The sequence below is a fragment of the Herpailurus yagouaroundi genome, unplaced genomic scaffold, assembly GCF_014898765.1.
Source record: "Herpailurus yagouaroundi ecotype Mexico unplaced genomic scaffold, PumYag 189, whole genome shotgun sequence".
In the NCBI taxonomy this organism is placed as follows: Eukaryota; Metazoa; Chordata; class Mammalia; order Carnivora; family Felidae; genus Herpailurus; species Herpailurus yagouaroundi.
In genome coordinates, this window is record NW_024412420.1 from 12,945,891 (window position 1) to 12,965,083 (window position 19,193).

A 19,193-nucleotide genomic window follows, 5' to 3' on the forward strand; every position below is an offset into this window, starting at 1 on the left:
AAACTGGGGCACCTGGGTGGCTCCGTCGATTTAGCATCTGACTCCTGACTTCAGCTCAGGTCATGATCTCATAGTTCACGAGTTGAAGCCCCACGTCGGGCTCTGTGCTAACAGTGCAGAGCCCACTTGGAATTCTCTCTCTCTCCCTCTCAACTCTCTCTCTCTGCCCCTAACCTGCTCACAGTCTGTCTCTCAAAGTAAATAAACATTTTTAAAAATTACGGAAACTAAAAAAAGGTATAAATAAGAATAAAAATAATCAATATGTCAATAACCAGACATACCATTTTATTTGTACAATTTTAGGGATATGATTCATCACCTTGTATATGTAATTTTGTATTCTGGTTTTCGATTTTACACTATAACAAGCACTTCACAGCATTAAGAATTCATAACCTCACTTTTAATTGCTATATATATTCCACCATACTGATATGTCATAATTAGCTTAATTATTCCCTTACTGTTGGGTAAATATATTCACTCTTATTTTTTACTGCCTTAAGTAATGTCTCAACAGACATTTCTAAGCATAAAGCATTTCTTGCATTTAGGATTTTTCTTTATATTCAGAACTGCTGAGTCAAAAGACATGAACATGTGTAGACATGTTTTTTTAAGTTTATTTTTTTCTGAGAGTGCAAGAGAGAGCACGACCAGGAAAAGAGCAGAGAGAGGAGAGAGAGAGAATCCCAAGTAGGCTCCATGCTGTCAGCACAGTGCCTGACAGGGGGCTTGATCTCACAGTTTGTGAAATCATGACCTGAGCCAAGATTAAAGAGTCAGAAGTTTAACCAACTGAGCCCCTCAGGCCCCCCAGGCTTTTGATACATATTTCCAGACTGCCTTCCAACTACACTGCATGGATTTGCACTCCCACCAGTAATATCAAAGTAGTCAAATCATTAAGAATCTTTTTTTTAACTTTAGCTTACATAACAGACAAAAACTGGTGTATCAGTAAATGCTGTTTTCATATTTCTCATTACTAGGAAGTCAAATGTCTTTTCACATGTTTTAGTCACTTGCATTTTCTTTTATACAAATTACCTGTTGCTTTCTTTTTTAACTTTTAATTCCAGTTAGTTAATGCACAGTGTTATATTAGTTTCAGATTTTCAATACAGTGATTCAATACTTCCATACAACTCTCGGTGCTCATCACAAGTGTACTTCACCTGCTGCTTTTCAAATTGATCATAAATCAAAGTCATATAGTGCTTTACCAATTGACTTGTATGTAATTTCTTATACTACATTAAGCTCAGTCTTCTTTTTTCTTTGTGTGTGTTTTTTTTTAATTTTATTTATTTTTGAGAGAGACACAAAGAGACAGAGTGCTAGCGGGGAAGGGACAGAGAGAGAGAGGGAGGCACAGAATCTGAAGCAGGCTCCAGGCTCTGAGCTGTCAGCACAGAGCCTGACACAGGGCTCGAACTCACAAACCATGAGATCATGACCTGAGCCGAAGTTGGACGCTTAACCACTGAGCCATCCAGGCACCCCTTTCTTTGTGCTTTTATACCTAATAATAGTATCGTATCAACAAATATTTCCTTTCGTGCCCTCACTTGCATAATATACATCAAAATCATCTGTGGGAAATTCACCTCAGACATGTGGATTCAAGTATGGAAAGACAGAGCTGAGTAACTGTATTTTTTTAAAAGCTGAAACTAAAAAGGTGAAAAACAATGCATTATGTTCTAGGATAGGATGATCATTAGTTTTGGTCATCTTTTTTCCTGGTGGCCCAAAAGCTTTAATGAACCTCTTTCAAAAGCTTTGTCTTAATATTTAATCTGCTTAAAACGGTGAGGGGATTGAGGAGGGCACCTTTTGGGATGAGCACTGGGTGTTGTATGGAAACCAATTTGACAATAAACTTCATATATTGAGAAAAAAAAAACGGTGAGGGGGAAAAAAAAGGCACACGACAAATTTCTTTGGAAGAAGTAAGATGTCACTACTTTGGAAGAAATAAGATGTCACATGGGATCTTACAAAAGCCATGACTCTTACCTGTTTGGAGAGTGCTAGGAAAAGACAAGGTGACTTTTTCATCTTCATTCTGATAATTAAATCCTGTAGCATGTATTTCTGGAATGGAAATAAAAAACATTACTTCACATATCTGACTGAACTAAGACAAATCTAGACTGCAACAATTAACTTTTTTAAGAGCAAAATCTCTACTAAAACTAAATATTCTTTTTTTTTTTCTTTAAGTAGGCTTCACACTCAACGTGGGGTTTGAACTCACAACCTTGAAATCAAGAGTCACGTGCTCTATCGACTGAGCCAGCCAGGTGTCCCTAAAACTAAGTACTCTTAATTTAATAAATTAAGTTTGTAGTAACAAAAGTATCATTTCAAACTAACCTATTTTAGGCCACATCCTAAGTTAAAAAGGCTCATGAAAAACAATTATACATCTGTATTAATACACAAAACTTTCATAACACAAAGGAAATAGGGCTAATATAAATATGAAAAGGTTTTCTACCAGATTCCCAGACATGCTTCATTCACATCTTTGTGTGACTAAGATATTTAAGTTTGCTTTTATTTATTTTGAGAGAGACTGAATGAGCGGGGGAGAGGCAGAGAGAGAGGGAGACAGAATCCCAAGCAGGCTCTGAGCTGTCAGCACAGAGCCTGATGCAGGGCCCGAACCCATGAACCATGAGATCATGACCCGAGCCGAAATCAAGAGTTGGATGTACAACCAACTGAGCCACCCAGGCATCCCTGTCCCAGACAAGATATTGCTTTCTATGTTGTAGTTTTACTCATGAACGTTCGAAAGATACAGCAAATTGCCAAGATTTCGGTGTTAAAATATATCAATGAAAGTTCTGTCCCCTAATCAAAGATAGGTAACAATTCCAACCAAAATACAGGTCATACTGGGGTGCCTGGGTGGTTCAGTCGGTTAAACATCCAGCTCTTGATTTTGGCTCAGGTCATCATCTCATGGTTTGTGGGTTCCAGCCCCACATTGTGCTCCATGCTGACAGTGCAGAGCCTGCTTGGGATTCTCTGTCTCCCTCTCTCTCTGTTCCTCCCCTGCTGGTTCTTGCTCTCTCAAAAATAAATAAAAAAATTTAAAAAATCAAATGTAAAATACAGGTCATACTTCCAATAAAATTCTTTGTTGTTGCATTTTACAGAAATACAGGTGAAAACAGATGCATGGATTAAATTACAGCTTTGATTTACTCTCTACCAGTAGTAACAAAAGATTGCTTATTTGATACTTCAGAATGCTCAATTGACACTTGAGGGAAAAGAGGGAAAAAGTAGATCAACTTCAACCACATCACATTCCCAACATCAGAAGTCAGCCAAAGAGGTAGCCTTAATAAGCACATGAATAGATGCTCAACATCCTTCAACGTCAGGGAAATGCAAATCAAACCACAATGAAACACCACTTCACACCCACTAGGATGCCTAAAATCAAAAAGAGAGAAAATACTAAGTGTAAGGGAGGATGTAGAGAAATTAGAATCCTGGTACATTACTGGTGGGAATGTAAACCGGCGGGGCCGCTTTGGAAAACAGCCCAGCAGTTCCTCAAATAATTATTAAATAGAATAACCATAAGACCCAGCTCCCACTTCTAGGTATATATCCAAGAGAAATAAAAACATATGTCCACACAAAAACTTATACGCAAATGTTTGTAGTAGCATTATTCACAATAGCCAAAAAGTGGAAACAACCCTAATGTCCATCAAATGATGAACAGATAAAAATGTGGTATACAATGGAATACTGTTTGACAACAAAAAGAAATAAAGTGTTGCTATATATTACAGTAAGGATAAACCTTGAAAAATATTGTATTAAGTGAAAGAAACCAGACACAAAAGGCCACATATTTATAAGAAGTGTTCAGAATAGGCAAATCTATATAGAGACAGAAAGTAGATTAGGGGTTGCCTAGGGCTGGGAGTTTGAGGAGAAAGGGAAAGTGACTGCTTACAGGTACATTCCTAATGGGGTGATGAAAATGTTTAAAATTGATTCTGGTGATGGCTGTGCAATTCTGTGAGTATACTAAAAATTACTGAATTGTACACTTTAAATGAGTGAATTGTATGGTATGTGAATCCTACCTCAATAAAACTGTTATTAAAAGAGAGGGTAAAAAGACAGAGAGGTAGGCTTATCAGTCATGGACTTAAGTTTGATATGGGTAACAATGATTCAGATTTAATAACATTCTGTAAGCCAGGCAAGATGCCCACAATTCACTCCTTTTTATGAATCACCCTGATTGAATTTTCAATGTTTCTAATACTATTATGGTTCAAACATGTCTTTATAAAGCTAAATCTTCACAAAACCATTAAACTATAATTTCAGATTTTTTTTAAGTTTATTTATTTTCAGAGAGGAAGGGAGCGCAGGGGTGGGGCAGAGAGAGAGAAGGAGAGATAGAATCCCAACAGGCTCCATGCTGTCAGCGCTGAGCCCCATGTGGCTCAATCCCATGAACTGTGAGATCATGACCTGAGATGAAATCAAGAGTCAAGGCTCAACCAACTGAGCCACGCAGATGCCCTACAATTTCAGATTTTAAAAGAACTTTAATCAAATATTTGTTTTAAAGATGAAGAAAATGAGATACATAAAAGTTAATGATTTGCCTAAGGTCACATAGTTGGACTAGAACTCAGTTCCCTTCCTACTGCCAAAATTGTTTCTACCGTCATAAACTAGCTCCTAAATTTGAAAAGAACTCATGACTTGGCATATATACAATACTGATGAAATCTTCACTGAAATGACTTGCTGGCAAAAACTCGAGATTTGCTCTAACTTGATTCCTATATATAGAATCATACTTAGCCTAGAGGAAAACCAAGAATCACCTTAATGCTTAAGAATGTACCCCTCTGGGGGTGCATGGATGGCTCAGTAGTTGAGCATCGGATCTTGATTTCAGCTCAGGTCATGATCTCATGGTTCATGGGATCAAGCCCCACAGTGGGCTTCGTGTTGACCGTGCAGAGCCTACTTGGGATTCTTTCTCTCCTTACCTCTCAGACTCTCTCCTGCTCACTCTTTCTTTCTCTCTCAAAATAAATGAACTTAAAAAAAAAAAAAAAGAGTCACATGATCCACCAACTGAACGAGCTAGGTGTCCCAAGAATAGCAGTTTTTAAATTGAAACAAGTTTTGTGGGGCACCTGGGTGGCTCGGTTGGTTAAGTGTCCTACTTTGACTGAGGTCATGATCTCGCAGTTCATAGGTTCACGCCCCGTGTCAGGCTCTGTGCTGACAGCTCAGAGCCAGGAGCCTGCTTTGGATTCTATGCTTCCCTCTCTCTCTCTCTGCCCCTCACTCTTTCTCACTCACTCTTTCTCTCTCAAAAAATTAATAAACATTAAAAAATTAAAAACAACAATCAAGTTTTGTATTGCTGTATTCCATTCTAATATGGGCTTTCAAGTGTACATAGCAACTATATTACATGTGTAAAAAAAAGAATAAACCCTCCTCTAAAATTCTCTTAGAAAAAAAAGGGTAGTATGGGGTGCCTGTATGGGGTGGCTCAGTCCGTTGAGCACTGGACTTCTGCTCAGGTCATGATCTCTCAGTTCATGGGTTGGAGCCCCATGTTGGGCTCTGAGCTAACAGCTCAGAGCCTGAAGCCTCCTTCAGATTCTGTGTGTGTCTCTCTCTCTCTGCCTCTCCCCGGCTCATGCTCTGTCTCTCAAAAAAAAAATAAATAAATAAATAAAGGTTAGAAAAAAGAGTAGTAATCATATATTTGAATTCTTAAAAAGTCTCTTGTATTATGGGACACTCTTCCAGTCAGTCAGTCGAACTGGGGGAAGGGGGCTGTGGTTTTTCTTTTTGAATACTTATTGTAACAGTGTCCTTCCAGTGGCTGAGGCAGTTTCGTTTTCTTTAGACATCATTAGGCGCTGAAGCTCTCACAGGACAACTTTGATGCTATATGAATTCTGCCATTTTGCTAACACTGATATGTCTCTTGGGTCCACCACTGCATTAGAACTCTTAACTCCATTCATATTAATTTTTATTATAAATCTTACAGATGGGGGTACTCCTGGGTATTTATATTCACATTTAATTTTAAGACTGCATATTTGATTTTCATAAATTGTCCAAGGCCATAATGGCTGCAATCTTATGTCACTAATACTAATTCTTTTTTCTTTTCTATTTTAAAGTAGGCTTCAGGCCCAGTGCAGAGCCCAGTGCAGGGCTTGAACTCACAACCCTGAGATTAAGACCTGAGCTGAGATCAAGAGTCAGATGCTTTACTGACTGGGCCACCCAGGCACCGCTAATACCTTTTTTAAATAAGCACATACCGCTATGAGGGAGCCTACCGTTATCATTAAAGCCAATCTGTATTATCAGTGGTAACACAATCGGTAATTATAAGGTAACTCCTGCTTTACTTAATAAAATCTAGATGAGTTTTTCTTAATTGAAAATTTGTTAAATATGTTCATATATGCTAACAATCCTATATCTCAATTTAACCTTTTATTCAACCAGTACTATGCTACATAAATAATAGATATAAAAAATAAAGAATATATAAAATAGCTTCCTTTCTTTGTGAACCACAGGCTTCCTGTAGGTCTCACTGATTCTCTGATCTCTTGCATTCACAATGTGAACATAAAACATTATTTACCTGAAGTATCTCATATTTTTCTTGACTTTAAAAAATATTAGTAGTCATAAAAATCGAATCTATTTTTACTCAACACCCCAAAAGCAAATAATCTAATATAAAAATGGGCAGAAGAAAAAGAGGTTAGAGTGGGAGAGAGCCAAAGTATAAGAGACTCTTAAAAACTGAGAACTGAGGGTTGATGGGGGGTGGGTGGGGTGGGTGATGGGTATTGAAGAGGGCATCTTTTGGGATGAGCACTAGGTGTTGTATGGAAACCAATTTGACAATAAATTTCATATATTGAAAAAAAATGGGCAGAAGACATGAATAGACATTTCTCCAAAGACATACAGATGGCCAACAGTCAGATGAAAAGATGCTTAACATCACTTGTCATTGGGGAAATGTAAATCCAAACTACCACGAGCTATCACCTCACACTGGTCAGAATGGCTAAAATCAAAAACCCAAGACACAAGTATTGGCAAGGATCTGGAGAAAAAGGGACCCTCGTGTACTGCTGGTGGGAATGCAAACTGGTTCAGCCACTGTTGAAGACAGTAAGGAAGTTCCTCAAAAAGTTGAAAATATACCATATGATCCAGGAATCGCACTACTGGATATTTACCCAAAAAGTACAAAAACACTAACTCAAAGGGATATATACGCGCAACCCCTATGTTTATCGCATTATTTACAATAGCCAGATTATGGAAGTAACCTACGTGTCCACTGACAGATAAATGGATAGAGATGTGGAATATATACATACAATGGATTATTATTATTCAGCCATAAAAAGGAATGAAATCTTGTCATTTGCAACAGTATGGATGGTGCTAGAGGGTATAATACTAAGGGAAATAAGGCAGTCACAGAAAGACAAATATGATTTCACTCATATGTGGAATTTAAGAAACAAAACAAATGAACAAAGAAAAAAAAAGAGACAAAGAGAGAAACCAAGAAACTGACTCTTAACGACAGAGAACAAACTGAACAAACCAGAGGGGAGGTGGGTGAGGGGGATGGGTGAAACAGGTGATGGGAGATTAAAGAGTACACTTATCAGGATGAACACCGAGTAATGTACAGAATTGTTGAATCACTATACTGTACACCTAAAATTAACATAATACTGTATGTTAACTATACCGGAATTAAACAAAATTAAATTAAAAAATAAAAAATCAAGTCTATTTTAACATAGCACTAACCTCACAAAAGGTTGACCAAAATCTTAATCAACAGATACTAGAAGTATCAATTACATGAACTACCAAATGGAGCACTACAAAGCAGTGGGGAAAGGATAATGTTCTAATAAGTAAGTCTAGTAAGTACTGAGTAGTCTAGTAAGTACTAAGGCACAATTCCCTTTGGGGGTTAGAAACCAAGCTGGACCTGGACTCATACCATACCTTAAGAAGTACATTATATAAATCAAAACAAAGCTTTTCAAAGGTAATATGGATGGGGGCACTTGGGTGGCTCAGTCCACTGACCATCCGACTCTTGGTTTTGGCTCAGGTCATGATCTCAGTTTGTGTGATTGAGCCCCATGGGGCTCTGCGCTGATAGCACAGAGCTTGCGATTCTGTCTCCTCATCTCTCTGCCCCTCCCCTGCTCATGCTCATGCTCTCACTCTCTCTAAAAATAAATAAGTAAACTTAAAAAAAAAAAAGATAATAGGGGCACCTAGGTGGCTCAGTTGGTTAAGTATCCGACTCTCGGTTTTGGATCAGGTCATGATCTCAGTTTTGGGTTCAAGACCTGCATCCAGCTCTGCACTGTCAGTGCAAAGCCTGCTTGGGATTTGCTCTCTCTCCCTCTCTCTGCACCTCCCCTGCTCGCTTGCGTGCTCTCTCTCAAAATAAATAAATATTTTTTTAAAAAGGTAATATGGGGGCGCCTGGGTGGCTCAGTCGGTTAAGCGTCCGACTTCGGCTCAGGTCATGATCTCACGGCTCGTGAGTTCGAGCCCCGCGTCGGGCTCTGTGCTGACCGCTCAGAGCCTAGAGCCTGGAGCCTGGAGCCTGTTTCAGATTCTGTGTCTCCCTCTCTCTCTTTGACCCTCCCCCGTTCATGCTCTGTCTCTCTCTGTCTCAAAAGTAAATACAAGTTAAAAAAAATTTTTTTTAAATAAAAAATAAAAAGGTAATATGGATGATATCTTCATGATATTAGAATCGAAAAAGTTTTGGTTTTTTTTTAAGACAAAAAGCAATAGTCACAAAGAAAAAGAAAAGGGGAGGGGGGTGGTGCCGGACTGGCTCAGTCAGTAGAGCATGCGACTCTTGATCTCAGGATTGTGAGTTCGAGTCCCACACTGGGTATAGAGATTATTTAAAAATAAAATCTTTAAAAAAGTTTTTAAAAAGAAAAAAATGATAAATTGTATTTCTCATGAAATAAGAATTTCTGTACATTAAGAGGCACCATTAAGAAAGTTAAGATGCAGGGAGGGGCATCTGGGTGGCTCAGTCAGTTAAGTACCTGACTCTTGATTTTGGCTCAGGTTATGATTACACGGTTCATGAGTTCAAACCCCGCATTGGGCTCTGCACTGACAGCATGGAGCTTGTTTGGGATTCACTCTCTCCCTCTCTCTCTGCCCCTCCCCTGCTCTCTCTCTCTCTCTCTCAAAAAAAATAAAAAATAAAAAAATTTAAAAAATTAAACTTAAGATGCAGAAGATATTTGTGACACATAAGTGGCAAAGAACTTACATCCAGAACATAAAAAGAACTCCTTTAAATTCCAAGAAAAAGACATAGAACTCAGAATAAAAATAGGCAAAATACTTTGACACAATAAAGAAAATATGTATGCCCAATATATATACAATAAGGTAACCAACTTCATTAAAATCAGGAAATGAAAATTAAATCCTCAGTCAGATACCATTACATACCTACCAGATTAGCTAACAGCAAGAAGTCTAAAAACACCAAGTGTTATTAAGAATGTGAAGCAGCTGGGGTGCCTGGCTGGCCGAATAGAAGAGCATGCAGCAGTGAATTCGTGAGGGTCATGAGTTCTAGCTCCACGTTATGTGTAGAGATTACTTAACTAAATAAACTTGAAAAAAAAAAAAAAAAAAAAAGACCGAAGACCGTGGAGCAGCTGGAACTCACTCTTGGAGGTAATGTAACTGACATACCTTGAAAATAATTACACCCTATAGCACAGAAACTCCACTCCAAGGCATATACTTGATGGCAAAGTATGCCTATGTGCACCAGGCTGAACATTAAGAAAATACATAGCAGAGCATCTGGGTGGCTCAGTCGGTTAAATGTCCGACTTCAGCTCAGGTCATGATTGATTTGTGAGTTCGAACCCCACATCCATTTCTGCACTGACAGCGTGGAGCCTGCTTCAGATCTTCTGTCTCCGTCTCTCTCTCTGTCCCTCCCCAGCTTGCTCTCTAAAATAAATAAACATTAAAAAAAAAAAAAAAGTATGTAGCCACATTGTTCCCAATAGCCTCAAACTAAAACAATCCAGATGTCCATCAATGTCCACCAATGGAAGAAAGGATAAATATATTTTGGTATGTTTCTATAATGGAATGCAGGGTAGTGACAAAAAAGAATAAACTCCACGGGAATGCAAGCTGGTGCAGCCACTCTGGAAAACAGTATGGAGGTTCCTCAAAAAACTAAAAATAGAACTACCCTATGACCCAGCAATTGCACTACTAGGCATTTATCCACGGGATATAGATGTGCTGTTTCGAAGGGACACATGCACCCCCATGTTTATAGCAGCACTATCAACAATAGCTAAAGTATGGAAAGAGCCCAAATGTCCATCGATGGATGAATGGATAAAGAAAATGTGGTGTGTGTGTGTGTGTATGTGTATATGTATACACACATACACACACACACACACATATATATGTGTATATATATATATACACATATACACACACACAATGGAATATTACTCGGCAATCAAAAAGAATGAAATCTTGCCATTTGCAACTACATGGATGGAACTGAAAGGTATTATGCTAAGTGAAATTAGTCAGTCAGAGAAAGACAAAAATCATATGACTTCACTCATATGAGGACTTTAAGAGACAAAACAGATGAATATAAGGGAAGGGAAACAAAAATAATATAAAAACAGGGAGGGGGACAAAACAGAAGAGACTCATAAATATGGAGAACTGAGGGTTACTGGAGGGGTTGTGGGAGGGGGGATTGGCTAAATGGGTAAGGGGCATTAAGGAATCTACTCCTGAAATCATTGTTGAACTATATGGTAACTGATTTGGATGTAAATTTTAAAAAATAAAAAATAAAAAAATAATAAAATAAAAATAAAAAATAAAATTAAAAAAAAAAAGAATAAACTCCAGCTGTATACAACATGGGTAAATCTTAAAAACTTAATATTTGAGCAAAAGAAGCCATACAGTATTTTACTGTGTGATTCCATTTACATAAAGTACAAAAACGTAAACTAAGCTATATTATTCATGAACGTGTACTTATGTTGTCACACTATAAAGCAAAAGAAGAAAATCATTACTTTGAAAGTCAAAGTAAGGTAAGATGGGATGTGATCAGAAAGGGGCATGGTAATAGGTCTTTAGGATTATAGTACTAAGCTGTACAATTGCCATAGGCACTTTTTTGAGGTACACAATATTTTTCACGATAAAAGATTTAAAAAATTTAAGGAAATGCAAGTCATACTAAAAACAGATGGGTGTCATCTATCCTAACTCCAAAACATTTCTTATAGTTGCTTTAAACACAACTAAACTAGTTCAGTAAAAACAGATTAAGAGAAAAAAATAGTTTACCCTATAGATGCTGAAAACATGATTAAACGTTCATCAGCCACTCTTGGTAAAAACTTAGTAAGTATAGATAAAGCTGTATCAGTTATGAGACTGTATTTCAGGAAAATCCAAGAGAATCAAGTGAAAAGAAATGATTTAAAACATTCAGTAAGGTAAAACAAGATACAAAATTAACACAGAGTGGAGGTGCCTGGCTGACTCAGTCAGTAGAGCATGTGACTCTTGATCTCAGAGTCATGAATTCAAGTCCCACATTGGGCATAGAGTTTACATTAAAAAAAAAATTAACACAGAGAAATCAAGAGCCATAACTAGAAGATATAACAAAAGACTTCATTCATAATAGCAACAAGAAGTATAAAACACCTAGGAATACATATGGTAAGAAATGTGTAAAATCTTTTTTTTTCCTTGGGGGGGGTGCAAGTTAAGCAAAGGGCAGGTGGGGGGGGGGGGGAGGGAAGGAGAGAGAGAGGGAGAGAGAGGGAGAGACAGAAATGCAGCTCACCTGAAATGGGGCTTGTGCTCACCTGAAGTGGGACTCGAACTCATGAACCGTGAGATCATGACCTGAGCCAAAGTCAGATGCTTAACAAATGAGCCACCCAGGCACCCGAAATGTGTAAAATCTTTATGAAGATAATTTCAAACACTACTCAGAGACACAAAAGACAAACAATGGAAAGGTAAATAATAATCTTAGGGATAAATCTCATTGTTATTGTCTTTAGGTTACATATCATATGATCCCAATAAAAATACCAATAGTTTTTCTTTTTTAATGGGACAATCTGACACTGATATTCATATGTAAAAATAAATAAGAAACTCGATGAATTCAGAACAAGGAATGTAATGAGAGGACCTGTTATATAGCTATTAAAACATATTACAAAATTACAATCATTGTGAGTATGGAACTACACTTAGCAATACAGAATATTCAAAAAGTAAAAAGGAGAATCAAATACATATGATTTAACATACAATAAAGGTGGCATTTTGAATATGAGGGAAAAGATGGATTATTCCATAAAAGATGTTGTGGCAAAAATTTAAGTTGGAGGGGCGCCTGAGTGGCGCAGTCGGTTAAGCGTCCGACTTCAGCCAGGTCACGATCTCGCGGTCCGTGAGTTCAAGCCCCACGTCGGGCTCTGGGCTGATGGCTCAGAGCCTGGAGCCTGTTTCTGATTCTGTGTCTCCCTCTCTCTCTGCCCCTCGCCCGTTCATGCTCTGTCTCTCTCTGTCCCAAAAATAAATAAACGTTGAAAAAAAAAATTTAAAAAAAAATTTAAGTTGGATTCATACCTTATATCTAATATGAAAATAAATTCCAAGTGGAAGAAAGACTTATGTTTAAAACCAGAACTATAAAAATACTGCCTTTTACAAATAACCAATGCCTGGAAAAACCTTTCTAAACATGCCTTAAAATCTAGAAGTCATAGGGGCACCTGGGTGGCTCAGTTGGTTAAGGGGCCAACTCTTGGTTTCAGCTCAGGTCATGATCTCATGGTTGTGGGATCAAGCCCCACATTGGGCTCCGCACTGAGCATGAAGCCTGCTTGGAATTCTCTCTTCCTCTCCTTTTGCCCCTCTTCCTGACTCACACACACTCTCTCTCTCTCTCACTGATAGAAAAAGGGTTACTCTCCCTTAGATTTAGTATTGATTTTTTTAAAAAATCAGTAAAAAAGGGCAGCATCCGATTAAAAATGGGCAATGATATGAACAGGCACATCACAGAAAATTCAAACAAGAATTGTTTTAATTGTTTATTTATTTTGAGATAGAGAGAAAGCATGAGCAGGGGAGGGCAGAGAGAGTGAGAGAGAGAGGCTCCCAAACAGGCTCCATGCAGTCACTGCAGAGCCTGATACATGACCATGAAATCATGACCTGAGTTGAAATCAACAGTTGGATGCTTAACTGACTGAGCCACCCAGGTGCCCCGAATATGAATGGTTTTTAAAATACACAGATTCTTAATTTGATAATATAAAGAAATACAAAGTAAAGGTATTATAAGATTACCTTTTACCTATCAGATTACCAAAGATAAAAAAATTTGAGATGATACGGTACTGAATAGAGTGTTTGATTAACAAGTTTCTGGATATTAGTATAGTCTCTATAAAGTGCAATTTGACAATATCAATCAACATTACAAATATATATACCTTCTGAACCAATAATTCAACTTCCAGGAATTTATCCCAAATACCTTCTCATATATGCAAAATGATGTGTGATATATACAATACTATTCACTGCAGCATAGAATTCCATTTAAATATCCATCAGCAGTGGACTGGCTTAATGAATTATGATAAATTCATTTCACGGAATACTAATTAACCATTAAAAAATGAGGAAGCTTTTTATGTACTAATTTATAACAAGCCCCAAAATAAGCAAAGTTCAGTTTTTCATGAAATACTACTTTTGTATTAAAAAGTAAGTTTCTGGGGCGCCTGGGTGGCTCATCTGACTTCAGCTCAGGTCATGATCTCACAGTTCGCAAGTTCAAGCCATGCATTGGGCTCTGTGCTGACAACTCAGAGCCTGGAACCTGCTTCAGATTCTGTCTCTCTCTCTCTCTCTCTCTCTCTCTCTCTCTCTCTCTCTGCCCTTCCCCCACTTGCACATGCTCTCTCTCAAAAATAATAAACATGAAAAAAATTTTAAGTTTTCAATTAACTAAAGTTGGTGTTTCACCAGGAAAATTCAGCAGAAGCAGTAAGTATTAAGTTTAGGACAAAAGCATCTCTTCTCCACTCCATTTAACTTTTTCATGTTAGCCCTCTATATATGCCCTCTCTGTCTGCATCAAAAAACTCTTCCTATATTAATATTTGAGCATGAACATCATGCACTAAAAGGTAAAACATTAGTTGAACAATGCAACACTTTTTTCCTCTTTATGTTTATTTTTTTTTAATTTTTTTTTCCAACATTTATTTATTTTTGGGACAGAGAGAGACAGAGCATGAATGGGGGAGGGGCAGAGAGAGAGGGAGACACAGAATCGGAAACAGGCTCCAGGCTCTGAGCCATCAGCCCAGAGCCTGACGCGGGGCTCGAACTCACGGACCGCGAGATCGTGACCTGGCTGAAGTCGGACGCTTAACCGACTGCGCCACCCAGGCGCCCCTCCTCTTTATGTTTAAACATGATGAAATTTAATCACAGGAAAGGAAGTACAAAGAGAGAAATACAAGAGAGTATACTCAGAAAGCCACATTTTTAAAATGATTGAAATAGAAAAAAAAAATACATAAAGTCAGCCAAAATTGTTATAGCTTACATCATCTACACAAGCTTCGAGTAGATTCTGTTCTCGTATTATACTGAGATACAAATATACAATCTTCTAAAAATGCCAGTAACAGAAGTTCCAATTCAACTGTACTTCAAAAGTTCCTTTATAAATGGTCATTTGGAGACATTTTCCAAAACAAGACATGCAGATGGCCAAGAGACACATGAAAAGATGCTCAACATCACTCATCATCAGGGAAATACAAATCAGAACTACAATGAGGTATCATTTTACACTAATCAAAATGGCTAAAATTAACAACACAAGAAACAACAGGTGTTGGCAAGGATGCAGAGAAAGGGGAATCCTCTTACATTGTTGGTGGGAACGCAAACTGGTGCAGCCACTCTGGAAAACAGTACCGCAGTTCCTCAAAAAGTTAAAAATAGAACTACCCTATGACCCAGCAATTGCACTAGGGAGGTATTTACCCAAAGGATACAAAAATACTAATTTGAAGGGATACATGCACCCTGATGTTTACAGCAGCATTACCAACAAGAGCCAAAGTATGGAAAGAGTCCAAATGTCTGTCCATTGACTGATGAATGGACAAAGATGTGGGGTATACACACATCTGTCTGTCTTCTCTCTCTCTCTCTCTCTCTCTCACACACACACACACACACACACACACACACACACACACACACACACTATGGAATATTACTCAACCATAAAAAAGAATGAAATCTTGCTATTTGCATCAATGTGGATGGAGCTAGACAGGATTATGTTAAGTGAAATAAGTCAGTCAGAGAAAGACAAATACTCATATGTGGAATTTAAAACACAGTGGGAGGAAAAAAAGAGAGGGAAACCAAGAAACAGACTCTTAACTATAGAGAAAAAACTGATAGTTACTATAGGGGATGGGTTAAATAGGTGATGGGGATTATGGAGGGCACTTGTTCTGATGAGCACTAGGCATTGTATGTAAAACTAAATTCTATACCTAAAACTAATATTATACTGTATGTTAACTAACTGGAATTTAGATAAAAACTTTAAAAAATAAAAATAAATTAATGGTCTATTTGGAACTCAGAATATCATTTCTTCCAAGCCACATCTGTATGTAACCTAATTAGGCAACCTAATCCACATAACTCTAGATAACCCACATATGCCTATATAGTTCAATACTAAATCAAATGTGATTAGGTTTTGTTTTGTTTATTCAGATGGCAACCTATCGACCATAGTGTTTCTGTGGTTTCAGAAAGCAGTTCATGGTGCAATGAAAAAGAATTCAAAGTTCAACAGACGCTTCCAATAGCCACCTGCTACTTGCAACATACCTTGTTTTTTCATAAAAACCAAAACGGTTTTGCACTGGGGAAAAAAAAAAAAAACACCATTCTGGAGGAATTACAGGGGAACCTACAGAGAACATGGAACCAAGAACTCAGAGAGTGTGAGGGGAGCGCTGTTGTCAAAAAAATAATAGCCTAGAACTGACTTTGTAAGGGTAACAATGGAAGGAGGAAGACAGTGGAATAAAATAGCCAATGTACTGAAAGAAAATAACTGCCAATCTAGAATTTTACGGCAAGGAAAAGTAACTCTTCAAAAATGAATGCTATGAAGGTGGGGGGTGACGCTTGGGTGGCTCAGTCAGTGGAGCATCCAACTCTGATTTCAACTCAGGTCATGATCCCAGGATTGTGGGATCAAGCCCCATGTCAGGCTCACATTGAGCATGAAGCCTGTTTGGGATTCTCTCTCTCACCCTCTGCCCCCCCCCCCCTGCTCACGATATCTCTCTCTCTCTCTCTAAAATTAAAAAACAAAAAAAGGAATATTATGGGGCACCTGGCTTGTTTAGTTGGTAGAACATGCAACTCTCGGGGTCATGTGTTTGAGCCCCACATTGGAAGTAGATTTTACTTAAATTTTTATTTATTTATTTAAATTTTTGAGGTGGGGGAGGGGGAGAGAGAGAAAGAAACAGGATCCCAAGCAGACCCCTCACTTTCAGTGCAGAGCCCAAAGTGGAACTCAAACCCATGAGCCATGGATGAGATCATGACCTGAGCTGAAACCAAGTCAGACGCTTAACTGGCTGGGCCGCCCAGGTGCCCCATGTATTTAAAATTTTGTTTTAAGGGGCGCCTGGGTGGCTCAGTCAGTTGAGCGTCCGACTTCGGCTCAAGTCATGATCTCACAGTTCGTGGGTTCGAGCCCCACATCAGGCTCCGTGCTGACTGCTTGCTCAGAGCCTGGAGCCTACTTCAGATTCTGTGTCTCCTTCTCTCTCTGCCCCTCCCCCGCTCACGCTTTGTCTCACTGTTTCTCAAAAAATAAATGTAAAAACAAATTTTTTTTTTAATTTTGTTTTAAAAAAAGAATATTATAACACTGGTAATACACATCTGTCAAAACTCACCAAAATGCAAGATGAACACTAAAAATTAAGTGTTAATAACATCTTAAAATTAACATATTATTGCATGTGAATTATACTTCAATAAAGTAGGAATTTATTTTTTTAATGTTTTATTTATTTGAAAGAGAGAGAGAGCAAGCAGGGGAGGGGCAGAGAAAAAGGGACAGAGAGAGAATCCCAAGCAGGGTCCGTGCTGCCAGCACAGATCTCAACTTGGGGCTCAATCCCAGGAACCATGAGATCATGTCCTGAGCCAAGATCAAGAGTTGGAGGCTTAACCAACTGAGACATCCAGGTGCCCCAATAAGGTAGGAATTTAAAATAAAGGCTAAAAAAATAAAGCAAAGATATGCTCAAAGAAGCAAAATCAGACACTTTGCCATCAACAGACCCATACTAAACGTTGTAAAAGGTATTCTTCAAACAAAAAAGAATGATTCTAAAAGGATTGCTAGGATGAACAACAAAACAACAAATATTTTGGTAAAGCTAAAGAAATATTATACTATATATAACAAAATAATGTCTTATGACTTAAAATTTTTTTAAAAATGGAGAGAGAGAGGAAAATTAAACTATACCACAATGATACCATGTAAGTCAGATGGAGATACATGGAGATTAAGTGCTCCTAAGATCCTTGTGTAGTGTCCAGAAGAAGGGTGAAATGATCAATTACCACTGGATTTTTTTAGTTAGGGATGGCTGTTTTAATTCCAGGGGTACTGACATACATCCAAAAAACAAGCATTACTTTTAGGACCTTTCTAATTAAAAGAATATGACAAAACACATAAAATATGGTAGATTTAAAGAAAAATAACAGTAATTACGTTAAATATAAATGGATTAGCAGCTTTATTTAGAAGACAAAGGTTTTCAGATTGTAACTCAAAGAAAAAAAAGTACAATGAGCTGTTTACATGAGGTATACCTAAAACACAATCATTCAGAAAGGTTAAAGGTAAAGAATAAGAAAAATCGTGACAAACACCAACCAATAATTCATAAAATAAGCAGGGAAAAATCAGTAAAAATGAAGATTTAAACAAAATTAACAAACTTGATTTGGTTAAGACATATATAAAACAGTGCATCCAACAATTACAAAACCACACTCTTTTCAAGCACCCACGAACATTTTAGAAGTGACCAAATCTTGGTCCATAAAGCAAGAGCAAGTCTTAAAGTCCAAAGAAGTAAAATCATATAGGCATACGTCATTTTATTGTCCTTCACAGATATCATGCTTTGCTTACAAATTGAAGGTCTGTCTGTGACAACCCTGTGTAGAACAAGTCTATTGGCCCCATTTTCCCCCCAAAGCATTTGCTTACTTTATGTCTCTGTGTCACATTTTGATAAGTCCTAAAATATTTCAAACTTGTATATGTTATGGTGATCTCTGATGTAACTATTATAATTGTTTTGGGGTGCCACAAACTGCACCTATGTAAGACCACTAACCTAATCAATAAATGTTGAGTACACTCAGAATGCAGATGTGATGGAAACAGCAAAATAACTAGAAATGGAGCCTGAAGGTGTGAGTAAACTGCTGCAATCTCATAATGAAGCCTGAATGGATGAGAGGTGGCTCCTTTTTTTTTTTTTTTTAATTTTTTTTTCAATGTTTATTTATTTTTGGGACAGAGAGAGACAGAGCATGAACGGGCGAGGGGCAGAGAGAGAGGGAGACACAGAATCGGAAACAGGCTCCAGGCTCTGAGCCATCAGCCCAGAGCCCGACGCGGGGCTCGAACTCACGGACCGCGAGATCGTGACCTGGCTGAAGTCGGACGCTCAACCGACTGCGCCACCCAGGCGCCCCAAGAGGTGGCTCCTTTTAAAAAAAAAATATTTTAATGTTTGTTTATTTTCGAGAGGGAAAGAGACAGAACACAAGTTGGGGAGGGGCAGAGAGAGAGAAGGAGGACACAGAACCCGAAGCAGGCTCCAGGCTCTGAGCTGGCAGCACAGAGCCTG

At 38.0% G+C, this 19,193-nt stretch overlaps 1 protein-coding gene and 1 pseudogene across 1 annotated transcript in view; both read right to left on the reverse strand.

Annotated features, from left to right (window-relative positions):
• The window catches only part of NPEPPS (aminopeptidase puromycin sensitive), an 81,468-nt gene that overhangs the window by 37,305 nt on the left and 24,970 nt on the right, over positions 1-19,193 (reverse strand). Inside the window, exon 2 of the mRNA XM_040497323.1 lies at positions 2,026-2,103. Within this exon, the coding sequence (XP_040353257.1) occupies positions 2,026-2,103 (78 nt within the window). The remainder of the gene's footprint in view (positions 1-2,025; positions 2,104-19,193) is intronic.
• Positions 5,788-6,209, reverse strand: LOC121044874 (ubiquitin-conjugating enzyme E2 variant 1-like; annotated as a pseudogene).